General features: G+C 47.2%; 1 protein-coding gene across 17 annotated transcripts in view; it reads left to right on the forward strand.

Annotated features, from left to right (window-relative positions):
* CEP250 (centrosomal protein 250) overlaps positions 1-19,350 on the forward strand; it is a 53,769-nt gene that overhangs the window by 14,081 nt on the left and 20,338 nt on the right. For 13 of the 17 annotated variants that reach the window (XM_064276028.1, XM_064276017.1, XM_064276016.1 and 10 more), the window contains 16 exons: positions 65-316; positions 1,959-2,055; positions 3,108-3,215; positions 3,712-3,873; positions 4,390-4,568; positions 4,894-5,076; positions 6,420-6,564; positions 7,585-7,731; positions 8,512-8,742; positions 10,203-10,396; positions 10,827-10,954; positions 11,112-11,281; positions 14,559-14,726; positions 15,130-15,264; positions 17,210-17,353; positions 18,178-18,311. In XM_064276028.1, the coding sequence (XP_064132098.1) occupies positions 65-316; positions 1,959-2,055; positions 3,108-3,215; positions 3,712-3,873; positions 4,390-4,568; positions 4,894-5,076; positions 6,420-6,564; positions 7,585-7,731; positions 8,512-8,742; positions 10,203-10,396; positions 10,827-10,954; positions 11,112-11,281; positions 14,559-14,726; positions 15,130-15,264; positions 17,210-17,353; positions 18,178-18,311 (2,577 nt within the window). Of the gene's footprint in view, positions 1-64; positions 317-1,639; positions 1,740-1,958; positions 2,056-3,107; positions 3,216-3,711; positions 3,874-4,389; positions 4,569-4,893; positions 5,077-6,419; positions 6,565-7,584; positions 7,732-8,508; positions 8,743-10,202; positions 10,397-10,826; positions 10,955-11,111; positions 11,282-14,558; positions 14,727-15,129; positions 15,265-17,209; positions 17,354-18,177; positions 18,312-19,350 lie in introns of those variants that run through there. The other 4 variants (XM_064276027.1, XM_003411522.4, XM_064276030.1 and 1 more) reach the window with 4 other exon arrangements.

The following is a 19,350-nucleotide window of genomic DNA, read 5'->3' on the forward strand; positions in this document are numbered from 1 at the left end:
CTGACCTCCATGTTCCCTTCCCTGGTCTGTCTTGGAGTCTGCTCTCTTCCTTATTTGTACTCAGAGATCTGACGGAACTAAAGGCTGAGCACATGAGGCTTTCAGGGTCACTGTTGACCTGTTGTCTGCGCTTGACTATGGGAACACAGTCTCGGGAATCTGATGGATCTGGGAGACTAGACGGGAGTGAGCCAGCCCAGCTGCTGCTGCTGTTAGCCAAGACCCAGGAGCTGGAGAAGGAAGCCCAGGAGAAGAGCCAGGAGTTAATACACCTGAAGAGTCAAGGGGATCTGGAGAAGGCCGAGCTTCGGGACCGGTGAGAGGGGGTTCGAGGAAGAGCTCGCAGAGGGCAAGCTGACTCCCGTGGGGATTCAGGTACAGGCAGGGGAGATGCCAAGGGCATTCCTACCATGAGAGGGAAAGGAGATAGGCCAGAGGAAGGCTAGTTTGAAACCCGATGCCACAGTTGGGGCATGTCACCGGCCTCTGCCCTCAGACTGTCCTGTGCTCGTTTCCTCTCCTGTTGATTTCCAGGGCCAGCTGTGCCTCTGTGTTCTTTCAACACGAAACTACTCACTATCCCATCTTCTGTGTTTCCCTGCCTTTCTACCTGCTGACCTTAACCTGGAGTGCCCCCCTCCCTTCTCTGCCTTATCCTTTAAGGCATAGTTCAAATGCCACCTCATCTACGAAGCCTCTGACCTCAATAGGCAGAAGTAATCTATTAAATTACTATGCCCCTGTGGTCTTTCAACCAGTTCGTTACAGCATCAGTCTCATTGTATCTTACTGAATATTTAGTCCCTGTGCCCTCTTTTTTTGGTTTGGCTGTTTTAATTTTTGGATTGCGATGAAACGTTGTTGTTGTGTGCCATCAAGTTATAGTGACCCTATAGGAGAGTAAAACTGCCCCATAGGGTTTCCTAGGCTGTAATATTTACGGAGATCTTTTCTCCCATGAAGCTGCTGGTGGTTTTGAATTGCTGACCTTTCAGTGAGCAGGCAAGTGCTTAACCATTGTACCACCAGAGCTCCTTATAATAAAATAAATTTTTAAAAAATGATTATAAGATGGGTAGCAACCTAAGCAGGGAACCTCACTCATTTGAGTCTCAGGCCAAAGTTCAGTTTATGCTCAGTGACTAGGGCTGTGTCACCACCTGCTGGCAGTGTACATAAATTGCAGGGGTTTTGTTTTGTTTTTTGGTCTCGGAGTCACTGAGAAGCACATGGGCAAAGGCCTTGTCTTAGCAAGTTTTGTGTTTCTAGTGCTTTGCACTTTACCTGCTATACGACAGACAATAAATGTCTGTTAACTGATACAATAATTGAACCACCATTTGGTGAGTTAGGGCTCTTAGAGCTGGTATAGGGTAAAAATATTAAAACTTTCAAAAAAAAATGACTGTCGTTCAATAAATATTTATTTAGCCACCCATGTAATACCAGGTATTGAGCTCCAATATACAGCGTTAAGTGATAAAGATAAAGTCTTTGAACTTTGAGGTTAATATCAGGGAGGTGGACTGTAATCTCTCCCAAATTGTCCCTCTGTTTCCCCTATCAGAGTCAGAATCTTGGGCTGGAGGGACCTTGGTACTATCCCATGTGGCAATTCTGATGTTCTTATTGGCTTCAGGGTGCTTGACTTCAAGATCAAGCGAGGCCTGGAAGGGCCTGGGCCAGGGCTTCCCTTCAGCTCTCGGGCCCCCAAACACATGTTCCAGCCTTAAGATGTGGTAAATCCCCGCATGTCTTCTGAGTGGCGCTTTTGGCTTCCCCCAGTTCAAGGCTATAGCACCATGTGGTGTGCAGGGGGTGCAAAGGGGCTGGGGGTACCCAGGGACTCTGGGGAGGCTGCAGGGGGAGCATCTGTGTTGGGGTTGGGGTGTGCTGCGTAGTAGCTGTGTCCACAGCAGTGGGTGGCCTAGGTAACAGTACTGTGCTCTTCTCTTTAGGGTAACTGAGCTCTCTGCCCTCCTGACCCAGGCTCAGAAGCAAAATGAAGACTATGAAAAGATGGTAAAGGCTCTGAGAGAGACCATGCACATCCTGGTAGGTGATTCTTTGTTCTGGAAAGGAATTGGGGGTGCTTGTCTCATCTAAAGGGGACATCCACTGTACAGCTAGTATAAATTGCTGCCATGTAGGAATGTGGGCTGGGTATAGACCACTTGTTAAGATTTTGGGAGAAGCTGGGTCCTAGGGGTCAAGCGGGGAGGAGAAAGTCAGATTTTTAATGCAAATTATCTCAGTTTTTAAATGGTGCTTCAGATTTTGTATGTTGTTGTTGTTGGGTGCCATTGACTTGATTCTGACTCATAGCGACCCCATTTGACAGAGCAGAACTGCCGCATAGGGTTTTCTTGGCTGTAATCTTTACGAAAGCAGATCACCATGTCTTTCTCCTGAAGAGGTCTTTTTTCTCTCGGTTAGTGGCCCAGTGCTTACCTGTTGTGCCAGCAGGGTTCCTTAGATTTTGTATAGACTAAATAAGACATACCTGTAGCCCTGAGTGGGCCTTTTGTGCTACCCTATGTCCTCAGGCCTTCGCCAACACAAATATAGGTAGGAAGAGAGGAAATCTTGAGTCTTCTAGCTTTGGGCCCTGAGGTTTCTCTGGTTTCTTCTTACGTCTCAAACATCAGTTTGCTGTGCAGAGGTAGCAGCCACCTCCCCATCCAATAATAACTCATTTGTTGAACATTTGCTTTGTGCCAGGCACTTCGTTGAGTAATTTCAATGCATTTTTTCATTCAAACCTCAAAACAAATCTATGAAATTGTTGCTGTTAATTATTATTTCTGTTTTAAAGAGAAGGAAATGAAAGCTCAAAGAAGCAGTTGCCTAGAGCCTCAAGCTAGTAAACGAGAGAGTTGGAATCTGAGCAGTCTAATATGGAGATTGTAATCACTTAATCTGAACTCTTAATCACTGCATTGCGTTGTCTTCAGACTCTTGAGGGACGCCATTAGGGCTCATGTGTGGCCAGGGAAAAAGTAGGTTGACAGAATGGACAGAATGAGACTTGGGTTGGTGTGGGACCAGGAATTATAAAGTCTCTTCTGAGAGTTTGGCTCATAGGCTCTGCTTTGTTCCCTGTACAGGAGACAAATCATGCAGAATTAATGGAACATGAGGCATCTCTTAGTAGGAATGCCCAAGAAGAGAAGCTGTCTTTACAGCAGGTGATCAAGGATATAACCCAGGTACCGGTGAGCCTCTTGTTCTTGGTGACCAGATTGTGCCTCACTACTCTCCTTTCAGTCATGCCTAGATTTCCACTCTCTGCAGGTGTTTGAGCTTAGGGCCTGATAGGGGTGAGTTCCTGAATGTATTTGAAGACTGGAACCCTAAGGGAGGGTAGCTAAGGATTCATGTCTAGACAGGCCTTCTTTCTTCTTGCCAGCTGCAACTCTCAGAGGCTGAATTCTAGCCTCCATTACCTCATTAGCCTCCTCTTCCTTCCTTACTTCATTTGTCATTACATCAGGGAGTGCTCTAGCCCTGTTGCTAGTCCTAGGTTTAGGGGATCAAAGGTGGAGAGTTGAAGGAAGCAGCCATTTTTAGCCGTTAGATATCCCTCTTCTACCCCCTGGGGAGAGGAGTTGAGATGGAAAACATCAGGTATGTCCAGGTTGTAGACTAAGTCCTCTGTATGGACTCGAGGTCTTGGTCAGTAGGGTGGTGACGCCCTGTGTTGGGTTTCAGGCCATGGTGGAAGAAGGGGACAATATGACCCAAGGCTGTGGTCCTGAAAGCTCCTTGGAGTTGGACTCTAGTGGCTTCTGTTCCCAGCTTGACCCCCAGGACCCAGGCAAGGCTCTTACTCTAGTGTGTTCAGTGCTGACCCAGAGACGCCAGGCGGTGCAGGTGAGAATCCCCAGCATTCCTCCTCAGCCACAAGAGTGGATATCTAAACTGATTTGTACCCCAGGTAACCCCCAGCCTGGACTGCCCCTTTCACTTGGTTGACCCATCATGAGGTGCTTGGGTAACACCCCAGAGTGCTCATTAGAATCTTTCTGTGTCCGCCCCATTGTACTTGTGGATAACAGACACATTCTCCATGTCAGTGGCACACTCCACATGGCACTATGCAAACATTGGCAACCGGAGAACTGGGAGACTACTTTCCCCCATACCACTGTACCCTTGTGCTTTCCCAGGGCTCTCAAGCCACAAAGCATTTGCAGATCTAAGATGCTAGAGCCACAGAAGCCCAATGACCTCTCCTCTTCTGTTTCCTCAGCTGGTCACATCTCTTCTCAGCTTACCCATGCTGCACCAGCCCCTGCCCAGCCCAGCCCTGCATTGGGGCTTGTGACATCCCTCCTTTGCCCTTGCCCTCCAGCCCCTTGTACCCTTTCTCTGGCTCTCCCTGCACAGGACCTGAGGCAGCAGCTTTTGGGCTGTCAGGAGGCTGTGAGCTTCTTGCAGCAGCAGCACGACCAGTGGGAGGAAGAGGGCGAGGCCTTGCGACAGCAGCTGCAGACACTCAGTGGGGAGCGGGACACCCTGGCAGGGCAGACGGTGGACCTCCAGGGAGAGGTGGACTCTCTCAGCAAGTGAGCAGCAACGGTTCCTCCACCCTTGCGTTCCTGCTCTCAGTCCTCATGTAGCCATTTATCCACTCCCATCATGCTTTTGGTTGGCTGACCCTGCTCTCCCTGAGACCCAGGGCTGCTCGGGGCTGCCTAGCTTTGGATGGTGCTTGTTCCTTCCCACTTGGTGCTGGGTCTTGGTGATTCTAAAAAAGGTTTCCCATTCAAAAGAGAAGATGAGACGCTTAATAGAAACTGTGCCTCTTCCCTTCGATGCTGTGATGTCTACTTCTAGGAAGAATTTTGGGTCCCAGGATCTCTGTCCATCTCCAGCACTTTCTTCTTCCAGGGAGCGAGAGCTCCTAGAGAAGGCCAGGGAAGGGCTGCAGCAGCAACTGGAAGTGCTGGAGCAGGAGGCCTGGCGACTACGAAGGGCAAACGTGGAGCTTCAGCTGCAGGGGGACTCTGCCCAAGGGGAGAAGGAGGAGCAGCAGGAGGAGCTGCACCTGGCCGTCCGTGAAAGGGAGCGCCTGTAAGTGTGCCCAGTCTCCCCCTCACTGGGGCCTGGCCTTCCCTTCAATTGCATGCCCTCCCTCACCCCCACCCACTCCCCTCTCTTGGAAAGTGGAGTAAATTGAAGCCTGGCCTGCAGTGGGTTCAGATTAGCGTACTGCTCCTTCCTTTGCAGAAAGATGAATACGGAAAGTTCACCCAGGCTTTGCTGAGCATCCACAATGGGTGAGGCACCATGCGGGATAGAGAAATGAGCATGACAAGGGTCCTGCTCTCAGGGAGCTTAGTCTAGTAGGGAAGACAGACAAGTTAACAGCTAACTGACATGAGGCCAGATGAAATACAGGTTACTCAAGCTAGGTCCTTCGGTGGGTCAGAGTAACAGTTAATTATTGAGGACCAGGGAAAGCTTCATGGACCAGGGGTAGCCTTTGAGCTGGGCTTAACATATTTTAATTGGTAGGGAATCAAAGAAGGACTAAAGGAAAGGAAGCAGGAAAGTTTGTAGTTTGGGTCGGCTAAAGGGTAGGAAGGAAAGGGATTATTTCCCCAGCTAATCTGTGAATTCCCTCTGTGATGTCATGGAAAGAGCAAAGGCTTTAGAGCCAGGCAAACTCTTGGTTTAAATTATGACTCTGCCACTTGGGCAAATTTGTAAAATTGGAATGATGATTCTTACCTGGAAGGGCTGTGGTGAAGATTAGAGTGGTGTTCGCAAAATGCCAGCATAAGCCTGACATATGTTGGGTCTTCAGTACCTGGTGGCAAGGACTCTATCTTCTCCATCTTTGGTATGCCCCCTCCACCTGGCCCTAGTTCTTTGCATCCACTAGGCGTGAATAATTGAATCTTGCAGGACTGCCATAAGGGTCATGACTTGTACTCAGAGTGATCTCCTAGGTACCAATGGGAAAGACCAACAATCTACAGAGATAATTATATATTTTAAAGTTTTTATTTTTTAAGTCATTTATGCATTTGTATGGTTCAAAAGTCAAAACTATACAAAAAGATATACCCAGAGAAGTCTCACTCCCACCCCAGCCCCCATCATCCCACAGCTCCTCCTTGGATAACCATTTTAACTAATTTCTTGTTCATCTTCCCAGTGCTGCTTTATACAAATACAAGCCTCTATTCTTATTTTCTCCAATTTCTCACATGAAAGGTAGCATACTATATATACTGTTCTTTACCTTGCTTTTTTCACTTAACTATGCCTTAGAGATGTTTCCTTTTCAGTTTTTAGAGACCTTCCTCATTTTTTTTTCTTTTTTGTCTAGCAGAGGTAATTATATTCCTTTTCCCTTTAGGGGTGGCCACTCCCTAAGACTTCTCTAACCCCTTTCCTTCCCATCTTAGTCAGGAGACACTGGTGGGCCTGGAAGCCAAACAGTCGGAATCCCTCAGTGAATTGATCACACTTCGGGAAGCCCTGGAGTCGAGTCGCTTGGAAGGGGAGTTACTGAGGCAGGAGCAAGCAGAGGTGACCGCAGCGCTGGCTAGGGTGCGTAGGGCTTCTCTGTCAGTTGCTGGGTGGGCAGCCTCCAAAGATGTGTTTATAGGTAAAGGGTATGCAGTCTGCCTCATTCCTCACCCCTCAAGCCATGATCCCTCATATTTCTTGCCTCAGTTACTGTCTTTGCTTCTGGATTCGCTCCCTCCCAGCATATCCTCTATACTGGAATTTGCATGAGTTTTTTAATGTATAAACCTGATTATGGCAGTCTCTTTGTTAAAACCATTCAATGACTTCCAGGCTTCTTGGTGCCACATTCGAAGCCTATTGCCATCTGGCCCAAACTGTATTTCTAGCATCCTCTTCCACTCCAAATTCCCTATGCTAACTTCTCATTTATATATCTTTGTTCCTGCCGTTGTCATTACTAGCTGCCACGCAGTTGGCCCCTGACTCATGGTGACCCCATGCGCAATGGTATGAAACACTGCCTGGTCCTGCACCGTCCACATGATTGCTTACAGATTGGACCATTGCGATCCATGGGGCTTTCGCTGGCTGATTTCCAAAAGTAGATCTCCAGGCCTTTCTTCCTTGCTCCTGCTCGCAGCACTAATTGCATTCTCAGTTTTACCATGTTTTTTCTTGACACTAATACTTTGCGTATACTCTTCCCTTTGCCTGGACTGCCTGTGTCCTCTGTATTCAACCAGCACGCTCTTCCTCATCTCTCCATACCCAAGTTAATTGTCAACTCCCCTGCCAAGCATGTTTGAGTCTCCCAGACTGAATTAATACCTTCTTTGAGCTCCAGACCACTTCACCCTTACATTTTCAATAGAATCATTACAGTTGTAATTGTTTATGTATCCTGTGTCTGTGCCTTACACTGTGAGTTGCGGTCTTACTCATCAATGACTGAAGGGAAAACTTGCTTAGGATGTAACGGAGGGAATGGAGTGTTTAATGATCTTTGTACAAAGAAAGCAGCAGATGCTGAGGATGTGAGCTGTTTAAGTTTGCAGGAAAACTGGAAGTAGGGAACTCTTTCACCCTCTTTGTTTTTAGGCAGAACAGTCAATTGCAGAGCTGTCGAGTTCTGAGAACAGCCTGAAGGTAGAAGTAGCTGATCTTCGGGCTGCAGCTGTCAAGCTCAGTGCCTTAAATGAGGCTTTGGCCTTAGATAAAATTGGATTGAACCAGCAGCTTCTCCAGGTGAGCAATGATTTCTCTGATCTCTGGGGTAGGACTGGCCCTGATCGAGGGCAAGTTAGCGACAGCTACAGCTGGTGCCCATGACAAAGAAGAGTCCCCAAATGGAACAGTCCCAGACAGATTGCTCCCAAATGTAGTTGTGAAATGAGCAAAAGGAACATTTACAATGTGGAGCAGAGCAAAGAGTATAAGGATTGACCTTAGCCATTAAAAATATTCCCTTCCACACCCAAAAGAAAACCATCTTTGGACTTTAAGGTAAATCACCAGGGCTAGGAAGGAGCCCCATGTCCTGTAGAAGGGGGCTCCTTCCTAGCCCTGGTGATTTACCTTAAAGTCCAGAGATGGTTTTTTTTTTTATCATGCTTTAGGTGAACGTTTAGTTTTTTAATCCATGAGATAATAGCCGTCACCAGACAAAGATCTGGCAAAGAGCCCAAGTCTTAAAGAATCTTCTTTATAGGTTACAAATTTAACGTATCTCCTCCCTACCCCTGTTTTCTTGAGCCCCAGAAATGTTTTGTGTTCCATTTTACTAAAGTCTTTGAGAGCAAGGTTTTGTCCTTTTGATCTCTATCCTCATCAGCCAGCCCATCTAGTACCTGGAATGTAGGCACTGGTTCAAATGAATGGGTTCTCCCCTCTCTTATAAGCACTCCTGTGTTCATCTTTGGAGAATAGATTCAAATCTCACTTGGATTTCAGCTTCAGCACCTGATCCCTAAACTGTAACCATGTGTTGTCAATGTCCTTTTACCCCTTTCCCTTTTTGACCAGTAGTTAGAACAGGAGAACCAGTCTGTGTGCAGCAGAATGGAGGCAGCAGAGCAGGCAAGAAATGCTTTGCAGATGGACCTGGCAGAGACAGAGAGGAGCAGGGAAGCCCTGTGGGAACAGAAAACGCACCTGGAGGCACAGCTGCAGAAAGCAGAGGAGACTGGGGCTGAGCTGCAGGCAGATCTCAGGGGCATCCAAGAAGAGAAGGAAGAAATTCAGGGGAAGCTGAGTGAGGTGAGAAGACAAAACAAACTAAACGCCGTCACCTTAGAGTATGATACATGTTCATTATACAAAGTTATAACACTACAGAGATTCCAGAAGTGAAAGTCTTAACTTCCTAGAAGTGACCAGTGCTACTAATTTGGGATATAATCTTCCAGTTTTTTCTAAGAAGAAATGTATAGAAATGGGATGTATGTTTATATATACTGTCTTAGTTATCTAGTGCTGCTACAGCAGAAATACCACAAGTGGGTGGCTTTAACAAACAGACATTTATTTTCTCACAGTTTAGGAGACTAGAAGAGTTCTGTCTCTGTAAGCACTGAAGGTCCTTGTCTCTTAGAGCTTCTGTTCCTGGGCGGTCATCACGTGGCTTGGTATCTTTCTTCCCCCATTTCTGCTTCTCTAGCTTGCTTGTTTAATCTCTTTTATATTTCAAGCGATTGGCTCAAAACACACCCTACACTAACCCTGCCTCATTAACATAACAAAGACAACCCATCCCCAAATGGGATTATAATCACAGGCATAGACACTAGGATTTACAACATGTATTTTTGGGGGACACATTTCAATCCGTAACACATACACATATATATCTATATAAATTATGATTATTTACAGAAATGGCTTTCCAGAATTTTTTTTTTAATTTCTTTTACTACTTCCTTCTAAAAATTTCCAGGATCCCTCTTTTTTACATCAACCCTCTGAAAGCAGCAGTGGCAGTACCTACACAAGAGATTGTTCACAGTTTGGAGTTCTGTGGCCCCTTTCTGTACCAGTTCTGCTACCTTAGCATCCCTTGACTCTCCTCTCCCCTTCGCTGTCTGTAGGAATCTCTGCTTCCCACTCCCCTTAGGCCCTACTTCACACAACCCAGTTTGATTAGATGCCTCTCAGGCACTCTGACGGCACATCAGACTTCTTTCAACCATCACACCCTTCAGACTATATTGACTTGTCTCCCCCATTAGACCAAAAGCTCCTTGAAGGCAGGGCTATGTCTTGCTTGTTTTTATTCCTCCAGCTTTTAGCACAGTGCCCAACATTTAGCAGGGATTCTATTTTTAAAAAAAAATTTTTTTTTAACTAATGACCAGGTTCAAAAGTCACCTGTCCACTTAGTGCCCCAATAATTATTCATTATTTCTCTCCTCGGAGTCTCTTTCTCAGGGCACTGATCACTTTCTTTCTGGTACTATGTGTTTCACTTCTTAAGACTAAAAACTCCTCAGGGGCAGGTCTCCTGCAGTCCCTAGCACAGGGTCTTGCTCACATAAAAGTATGCTTCCTAGGCTGGGTACTCTATGGGATGATCAGGGAAGCAGATAAATTGAGTGGAGGCGGGCAGGGCTCAGGGCTCACAGCTGGGCTCAGCATCTCTGAAGAGCTGATGGCCCTATCCTGGCAGTTGGCCCCAGGAAACATCCTGCCCCTACTGCGCCTCACCACGTTCTTCCCCTCAGGCGTGCCACCAGCAGGAGGCAGCCACAACTCAGCTGGAGCAGCTACAGCAGGAGGCAAAGCGACAAGAAGAAGTGCTGGCCAGGGCGGTCCAGGAGAAGGAGACCCTAGTACGAGAGAAGGCAGCTTTAGAGGTGCGGCTGCAAGCTGTGGAACGGGACCGGCAGGGCCTCTCTGAGCAACTGCTGGGGCTCAGGTAGGGCCCAGACCCAGTTCAGCCAAAGGCAGAGCAGAGTTTTGCAAGGCAAGGGGTAGCCAAGCTAAGCTCCCTGCCCTACGTGGTTGGGTTCTAAAAGAGTTATGAATTTATGGTTGCCCCCCTAACCTTCTCCAGGTAGTTACTACTTAGAACACTACTATTCTTAATGAAGGCAAGGAGCCCTGTGGTGCAATGGTTAAATGCTCGGCTGCTAACCAAGAGGTTAGAAGCTTGAACCTACCCAGCTGCTCCACGGGAGAAAGACCTGGTAATCTTCTCCCATAAAGATTATAGCTTAGAAAACTCTATAGGTAGTTCTACTCTGACACATGGGGTTGCTATGAGTCAAAAATCAACAGCACCTAAACAACAACAACAACGAAGGGCTTGAAGGGTAAGACTTCTTCCTGATTCTTGAATCTCACAGCTCAGTCAAGGAGCTACTGGAAAGCAGTCTCTTTGAGGCCCAACAACAAAATTCTCTGATAGAGGTCACCAAGGGGCAGCTGGAGATCCAGATTCAAACTGTCACGCAAGCCAAGGACGTGATCCAAGGTGAGAATCCAACTGGAATGGGGCCTACTCCTTCCCCAGCCAGGCCCAGAGCCTCTGAGATAGGAGGTGCTCATGAAGTGGAGGAGGGGGCAATGTTAATAGGAGGCAGGAGTGGGGCAGAGGCTCAGAGACCTGATCCTGTTTGCTGGTATCTTAGGGGAGGTGAGGTGCCTAAAGCTGGAACTGGACACTGAACGGAGCCGGGCAGAGCAGGAGCGGGATGCAGCAGCCAGACAGCTGGCCCAGGCTGAGCAAGAGGGGCAGACTGCCCTGCAGCGGCAGAAGGCAGCCCATGAAGAGGAGGTGGAGCGGCTCCAGGAGAAATGGGTAGGTGGTAAATGTGGCTGGGGGTGGGAGAGGCAAACGTGGCCTCCCTCAAGTGAGTGCTCCACTGCTGACCAGATATTGCTGCTTGTAAGAGGAAAAGCTGAACCCCTCTTTCCCATCTTTTTAGTGGCTTTTTGAACTAGAGTGCAAGATTTGATTCATAATGGGTATATAACTGTGACATTATAGATCGCTGCTCTTAGGCATCTTAACAGTCCGGTAGCTTATTCACTGGAGCCCTGGTGGTGCAACGGTTAAGCTATTGGCCACTAACCAAATGGTTGGTGGTTCAAACCTACCCAGAGGCTCCATGGGAGAAAAACCTGGCGATCTGCTTCCATAAAGATTACAGCCAAGAAAACCCTATGGGGCAGTTCTGCTCTGTCACATGGGGTCATTATGAGTAGGAATTAACCTGACAGCACCTAACAACAACAGCTTACTGGGTCATTCAGGCAGTGTTGATGGAGTACTAACCATGTGCCAGCACGATGTTGGGGGCTGAGGATACAGTGAGAGTGACCCAGACATAGTTCTCCAATGGAGCTTGAGTGTTGGGAAAAGACAGGTATTAAATGAGTTAACACATAAATGAGTAAATGACTATAAATTATAAAAGGTCTACGAAGAAAAAGAACTGGGTGTCATAAGAAAAAATAACAAGGGGGATTTATTTAAGTTGCGTGGTTGGGGAAGTCCTCTCCAAAAAAGTGTCAGTTAAGCTGAGATGTAAGGAACGATGGGATGGGGCCAAGGAAGAGTGTTCCAGGTGGTATGAAAGAGCTTACTGTGCTCAAGGAACTGAAAGGAGGCCAGTGTAGCCAGAGTGTCAAAAGTGGGGGGAAAGCTGCACAAGATGACATGGTGGAAAGGGGTGAAACACTAGAGTCACTCCATTAAATAAATGTTGTTGTTGTTAGGCGCCGTCAAGTCGGTTCCAACTCATAGCAACCCCATGTATAACAGAATGAAACACTGCCTGGTCCTGCACCATCCTCACAATCGTTGCCATGTTTGAGACCATTGTTACAGCCACTGTGTCAATCCGCCTTGTTGAGGGTCTTCTTCTTTACCAAGCATGATGTCCTTCTCCAGGGACTGGTCTCTCCTGATAACATGTCCAAAGTAGATGAGACAAAGCCCTGCCACCCTCACTTCTAAGGAGCATTCTGGCTATACTCCTTCCAAGACAGATTGTTCATTCTTCTGGCAGCCCATGGTACATTCAGTATTCTTTGCCAGCACTGTAATTCAAAGGCGTCAATTCTTCTGTCTTCCTTATTCATTGTCCAGCTTTTGCATGCATATGAGGTGATCAAAAAGACCATGGCACTAAGCCAAAAGCAAACAAGTTTCCTGAATAAACTGAATGCTTTGAAGGCCAGCGTAGCAGGGGCAGAGGTTTGGGGACCATGGTTTCAGGGGACATCTAAGTCAATTGGCATAATAAAATCTATTAAGAAAACATTCTGCATCCCACTTTGGAGAGTGGCATCTGGGCTCTTAAACACTAGCAAGAAGCCATCTAAGATGCATCAATTGGTCTCAACCCACCTGGATCAAAGGAGAATGAAGAACACCAAGGACACAAGGTAATTACAAGCCCAAGAGACAGAAAGGACCACATGAACCGGAGACTATATCATCCTGAGACCAGAAGAACTAGATGGTGCCCAGCTACAACCGATGACTGCCCTGACAGGGAGCACAGCAGAGAACCCCTGAGGGAGCAGGAGAGCAGTGGGATGCAGACCCCAAATTCTCATGAAAAGACCAGACTTAATGGTCTGACTGAGACTAGAAGGACCCCGGTGGTCATGGACCCCAGACCTTCTGTTGCCCCAGGGCAGGAACCATTCCCAAAGCCAACTCTTCAGACATGGATTGGACTGGACAGTGGGTTGGAGAGGGATGCTGGTGAGGAGTGAGCTTCTTGGATCAGGTGGACGCTTGAGACTATGTTGGCATCTCCTGCCTGGAGGGTAGATGAGAGGGTGCAGGGGGTTAGAAGCTGGCGAAATGGACACAAAAAGAGAGAGTGGAGGGAGGGAGCGGGCTGTCTCATTAGGGGGAGAGTAATTGGGAGTATGTAGCAAGGTGTATGTAAGTTTTTGTGTGAGAGACTGACTTGATTTGTAAACTTTCACTTAAAGCACAGTAAAAATTATAAAAAAAAAAAAAGACCATGGCTTGGTTCAGGCGCACCTTAGTCCTCAGTGTGAAATCGTTGCTTTTTAACACTTGAAAGAGGTCTTTTGCAGATTTGCCCAATGAAATAAATACATCACTACAAATTTATATGTATTTTAAAGGAAAGGTGCAGGGAAACACTAATGTGATGACGATAGCTATTATACACTGAATGCTTCCTCTGCTGAGCACTGTTTAAAGCACTTTCATGAATTATCTCAGTCCTTAGTACAACCCTTGGAGGGCACTATTGCTATCCCCATTTTCACAGATGAGAAAACAGGCATAGAGATGTTTAGAAATTGAGGTCACCTAAGTAGCCTGACTCCAGAGCCCAAGTTCTTAACCACCGTCCTGAGAGCTGCTAATAGAAGAACCTGGACTGGTCTGGGACACTGGTGGACCTCTGGGAAAACCAGGGCTCCCCTATCCTACGCCCTCGTGTAATATAGGGAGACACCCTAGCTAGGCCCTAGTTGCCGTCAACTCATGGCGATGCCGTGTGCATCAGAGTAAAAGTGTGCTCCATAGGGTTTTCAATGGTTGATTTGAGGGGGGAGAGGGGTAGATTACCAGGCCTTTCTTCTGAGGCACCCCTGGATGGACTTGAACCTTCAGTCTTTTGATTAGCAACCAAGCATGTTAACTGTTTGCACCACCCAAGGACTCCCTAGCTAGGCTAGGTCTGGTTTTTTGGGGAGGCCAACTTTGCAGCCCTGAGTAGAGGGACATGGGCAGCAGAGAGCCAGGGTCTGCTGCCTCAGTTCATCGTTACAGCTGTTGATCATGTTGTGGTTGCTTTAAAATAACAAATATTCGTAGCTTAAGTTAGGGATAATTGCACTTTAGAAAGCACTTTCGCATGTATTATATCATTTGATTTTATAAATATCATTTGAAAAATGATATTTATAAAATATCATCTTAAAAAATCTGGTGAGATAGATAAGACAGGGATTATTAGCCTCACTCTGCAGATGAGGAAACAGTCTCAGAGATATAGCAAGGTCACACAGCTATTCCAATACAGTTCTCCTGCCTCTTCTTACCTTTCTGGTTCTAACAAGTGTTTCCTTCATGTGACCAGGAACAAGAGCGCTCCTGGCACCAGCAGGAGCTGGATAAGGCTGTGGAGGGTCTAAAGAGGGAGAAAATGGAGCTGGAAATGAGGCTGAAGGAGCAGCAGACAGAAACCGAGGCCATCCAGGTGCAGAAAGAGGAAGAACGGGCCCAGGCTGAGAGTGCCCTGCGCCAGGTGAGGAGATCTGAGGGCTGGAGCTGCACGTTCAGTCTGTGATCCCCTGACCTGTGGACACTCCCTTTTCCTCTTCCAAGAGTGCTGTGGCAGAGGGGCTGCCAGAGGAGGGAAGAGCTGCCCACTGTACTACCGGTGTGCAGGGTGATGAGCACCGTTAGCTAGAGGACCTACAGCATGTCCTGCTTCCTGAGGGAGGGCTCACATTTACCACTTCCTGTCAGCTTGCAAACCACTGGCAGTCTTTGCACTTCCTGGTTCTGCATCAGTGGGTGTAGAACCTTCCTTCACCCTCAGCCCTCACCCCATTTGCTAGAACAGCCCTAGAACAGCTGCCGTGTACTCACAGGTGAACATGATAACCCCCACCCAGCAAGCCCTTGCCCCTCCTACCACTCCACAGATGCAGCTCGAGATGGAGAAGGAGAGAGTGTCCCTCCTGGAGACACTGCTGCAGACCCAGAAGGAGCTGGCAGATGCCAGCCAACAACTGGAACAGTTGAGGCAGGACATGAAGGTTCAGAAGCTAAAGGAACAGGTATGAAGGATGGCCCTGGGCAGGGAAGAAAAAGGGGCCTTCATTTGCTATTCCAACAATAAGTAGTTATTTGGCACTTATGCTCCAGGCCCTGTGTAAGGTGCTGACACATAATAAGTACATAAAGGTCTGGCATAACAGAACATGACAGACACCGTCCCTGCCCTCAGGGAACTTGCATTCTAGTGGCAGAGACAAAGAAAAACAAGCAGATGCAAAATAAATAATTACAGGCTGTAATAAGTGCTGTGAAAGAAACAAATAGGATGATTTCATTGAGAGTGATTCAAAAGAGGCCACTTTGGAAAAGATGGTCAGAGAAGGCCACACTGAGAAAGTGACATTTGAGCCTTGACTTGACGGTTAAAAAACAAGCCAACCACATGCTAACAACATGGATGAGCCTTGAAAATATTGTGCTAGGTGAAAAAAAACAGCCACAGAAGACCACATATTACATGATTCCATTTATATGAAATGTCCAAAATAGGCAAATCTATAGAGACATCAAAGATTTTGACACCTCCTTAGACGGGAGGATGACGTGGCTTTGTCTTACATACTTCAGACATTATCAGGAGGGATCAGTCTCTGGAGAAGGACATCATGCTTGGTAAAGTAGAAGGTCAGCAAAAAAGAGGAAGGCCCTCAATGAGGTGGATTGGCACAGTGGCTGCAACAATGGGCTGAAATATAGCAACGATTGTGAGGATGGTGCAGGACCAGGCAGTATTTCGTTCTGTTGTACACAGGGTCGCTATGAGTCAGAACCGACTCAATGGCACCTAACAACAACAATAATGTAGAGAAAGAAATTAGATTCATGGTTGACTAGGGCTGGGGGTGTGGTGAGGGAGAAAATGGGGAGTGACTGCTAAAGGGTATGTGGTTTCTTTTTGGGGTGATGAAAGTGTTCTAAAATCAATGGTGGTGATGGTTGTATGACTTTGTGAATATACTTAAACCATTGAATTGTACATTTTAAATAGGTGAATTATATGATATGTGAATTATATCTCAATAAAGCTATTTTTTAAAAAAAGGCAGTAGAAGCTAGCCACTCGAAGGATACTTTAGGCGGAAGAAATAGCAACCATAAGGGCCCAGGGACAGACAGGAAAGGGCTTGAGAAGTTCGAGGACAAAAAAGGAGGCCAGGGTGGCTTGGGCATGATAAACTAAGGAGAGAGGTAGGCAGGAGTCCTTTGGCAGTCAGGTTGGTGCTTAGGTTTTGTTCTAAGGGCTGTGGGAAACTGAGGATGGTATTATTTAAAAGCAGAGCTGTCAACTCTTCAGACATGTATTGGACTGGACAGTGGGTTGGAGAGGGATGCTGGTGAGGAGTGAGCTTCTTGGATCAGGTGGACACTTGAGACTATGTTGGCATCTCCTGCCTGGAGGAGAGATGAGAGGGTGGAGGGGGTTAGAAGCTGGCAAAAAGGACACGAAAAGAGAGAGTGGAGGGAGAGAACAGGTTGTCTCATTAGGGGGAGAGTAATTGGGAGTGTGTAGCAAGGTGTATGTAAGTTTTTGTGTGAGAGACTGACTTGATTTGTAAACTTTCCCTTAAAGCACAATAAAAATTATTAAAAAAAAAAAAAAAAAGCAGGGCTGGGGCGTGTTCCAATAATAGATTTTAAACAACATAGTTTCTGTGTGTATGTGTGTATACATAGGGGACAATGGGGGTGGCATCAAATGGAAGTAAGGGTATGGTCAGTTAGACTACTAGCAACTCAAGGACCCTGGCCGAGAAAGCCTGGGGGAGCCAGTGCTCTTAGAGAGAGAGGAAAGGGACTATGAGGCAAGGAGTTTAGGGAGCTTGAGGTGGTAGGGCATCATAGAAACAACATGGGTTGCTATATGCCCCTCAACTTTTGCCAACCCAGCTAAAAAGCTAGTATTTATATACCTTCCTCTACTCCTTGATGTCTCTGCCCCTGCAGGAGACCAGTGGGATGCTGCAGACCCAGCTCCAGGAGGCCCAGCAGGAACTGGAGGAGGCAGCCCAGCAACACAGAGATGACCTTGTTGCCGTCAGAGCAGAGGGCAACACCTTGCTGCAGGATAACATGGACCTGCAGAAGCAGGTCTCCGCCTCTCCAGCCCCACAGCCCTTCCCCAGCGTGGCCAGCTCTCCACTCTCTCCTGCAGACTAGGAGGAGCCGTGGCCCTGCTGCCTGACCTTGAGGGGGGAAGGGTAGCCACAGTACTGAGTAGAATGTTGAAGGGTGCTCAAAACAAAATCAAAAACCTGTTGCCATCGAGTCGATCCCCACTCATAGTGACCCTATAGGACAGAGTAGAACTGTCCCATGGGGTTTCCAAGGAGTGGCTGATGGATTCAAACTGCTGACCTTTTGGTTAGCAGCCAAGTGCTTAACCACTGTATCACCAGGGCTCCCTAAAGGTATTCAGACCCTTGCAACAGTAATCTCTTCCTCTGTTGTGACCACAGAGCTTAGGTTTTCTCAGGCAGTCCCAGCTTCAATTGTTCTTCCCATCCTCCCCATAAATCTAATATTTTTATATACCAGATTGTTTTTCCTGCTCAGTTGCTTCTCCTTCTCAGAATCCTATATTAATAATATTCTGATTTTTACTTTAAAAAACACGATCACCAAACACTCTCCCATCACTTTGCCTTTGGGCACAGTTCCGTTCAGCCAATATTTTTATTCAGGCCTGCCTTTATACAGCATATGTGGGGCTGGGGAGACAGATGACTAAGCTGGGTAATGTTGGGGAGGGGCATGGCTAAGGACAGCCAGAGGGATTGATGGAGACTCCAGAGCATTGGAAATGGGCCGGTGACTGTGGTAAGTCTTGAAGGGCCCCAAAGCCTTAGGTAAGAAGCACTTTCCCACTGGCCCTCTACCCTGTTATCTTGGTCTTCATGCCCTTAACTTTCTAGGTGGAGAACTTGAAGTCTCAGCTGGTTGCCAAGGATGACTCCTGGAGGCTCATGGAACACGAGGTTCAGGAGAAGCTAAGAGAGGCCCAAGAGTATACCCAGATTCAGAAGGAGCTGGAAAGAGAGAAAGCCAGGTAGGCTAGACAGGCCATGGAGTTGGCTTTTGCCCATCTACCTACAGTGGTCACCATGTGGTTGACACTTCTTTACTCAGGTCACCTCACATGAATTTCTTGAGCCTTTCAAGTCTCCAGGTCTGGTCTGTATATGTACTGTGTGGAGAGGACACTCCCTGTCTTCACAGCTCACACTCCATTCATTTAATAACTATTTAGAGAACACCCGTTACGCACCAGGCACTGTGCCAGGAGCTGGGGACACAGTGCGGTCTCTGCCTCAATAGAGTTTATAGGTTTGTGGGGAAGATGTTAATTAAATAATCCCCCAAATAAATGATAATAGGTTACGATACATAGTATGGAGGAGAGAAACAGGGTGCTGCAATAGAAATAAGAGAGAGGAGACCGACTTCAGATACGTAGCTAGGAAAGGGCTTTCTCAGCAGACAGCATTTAAACTGAACACCGAGGATGAAATGGAGCAGCCCATTCCCAAAAGCCCTGAGGAAGATGAAAGCTTGGGTGTTTGGTCCAACTGAAAGGGTATGGCATGGTTGGAGCACCGTGCATGAGAGAGTGGCAGGAGCCAGACAAGTGCCATATCATTGAGGATTTTATAGGCCAAGCAAGTGGTTTGCAGTTTTAAGTTTGGTGGGAAAGTGCTGGAGAATTTTCAGCGGGAAAGTTGACATGAGCCAATTTATGATATGTCGGAGGGATAGTAATGACATGAAACATAAGGACCAACGTGAGACCATTCAGAATGAGGAGCAGCACGTATTCCCAGTGCTGTGGGAGTTTGAGAAGGGACAAACCCCTTTGGTGATGAAACTGGAGTCAGGAAGACAAGTTTAGGAGGTTGGTACAATTGTCTGGATGAGAGAGGCCAAGGCTGAACCGGGGTGGGAGTAGTGGGGAAGGAGAGGAGAAGATGGGCTTCAGGGACATTAAGGGAGTTAGAATCAGTTACGTTTAGTCATAGATCAGAAGTGGATGAAATGAAGGAAGAACTTTGATATGGCCAAGGTTTCTAGCTTGGGGCACTAGGTGGATA

Source organism: Loxodonta africana, chromosome 24 (genome assembly GCF_030014295.1).
Source record: "Loxodonta africana isolate mLoxAfr1 chromosome 24, mLoxAfr1.hap2, whole genome shotgun sequence".
Taxonomy (NCBI): Eukaryota; Metazoa; Chordata; class Mammalia; order Proboscidea; family Elephantidae; genus Loxodonta; species Loxodonta africana.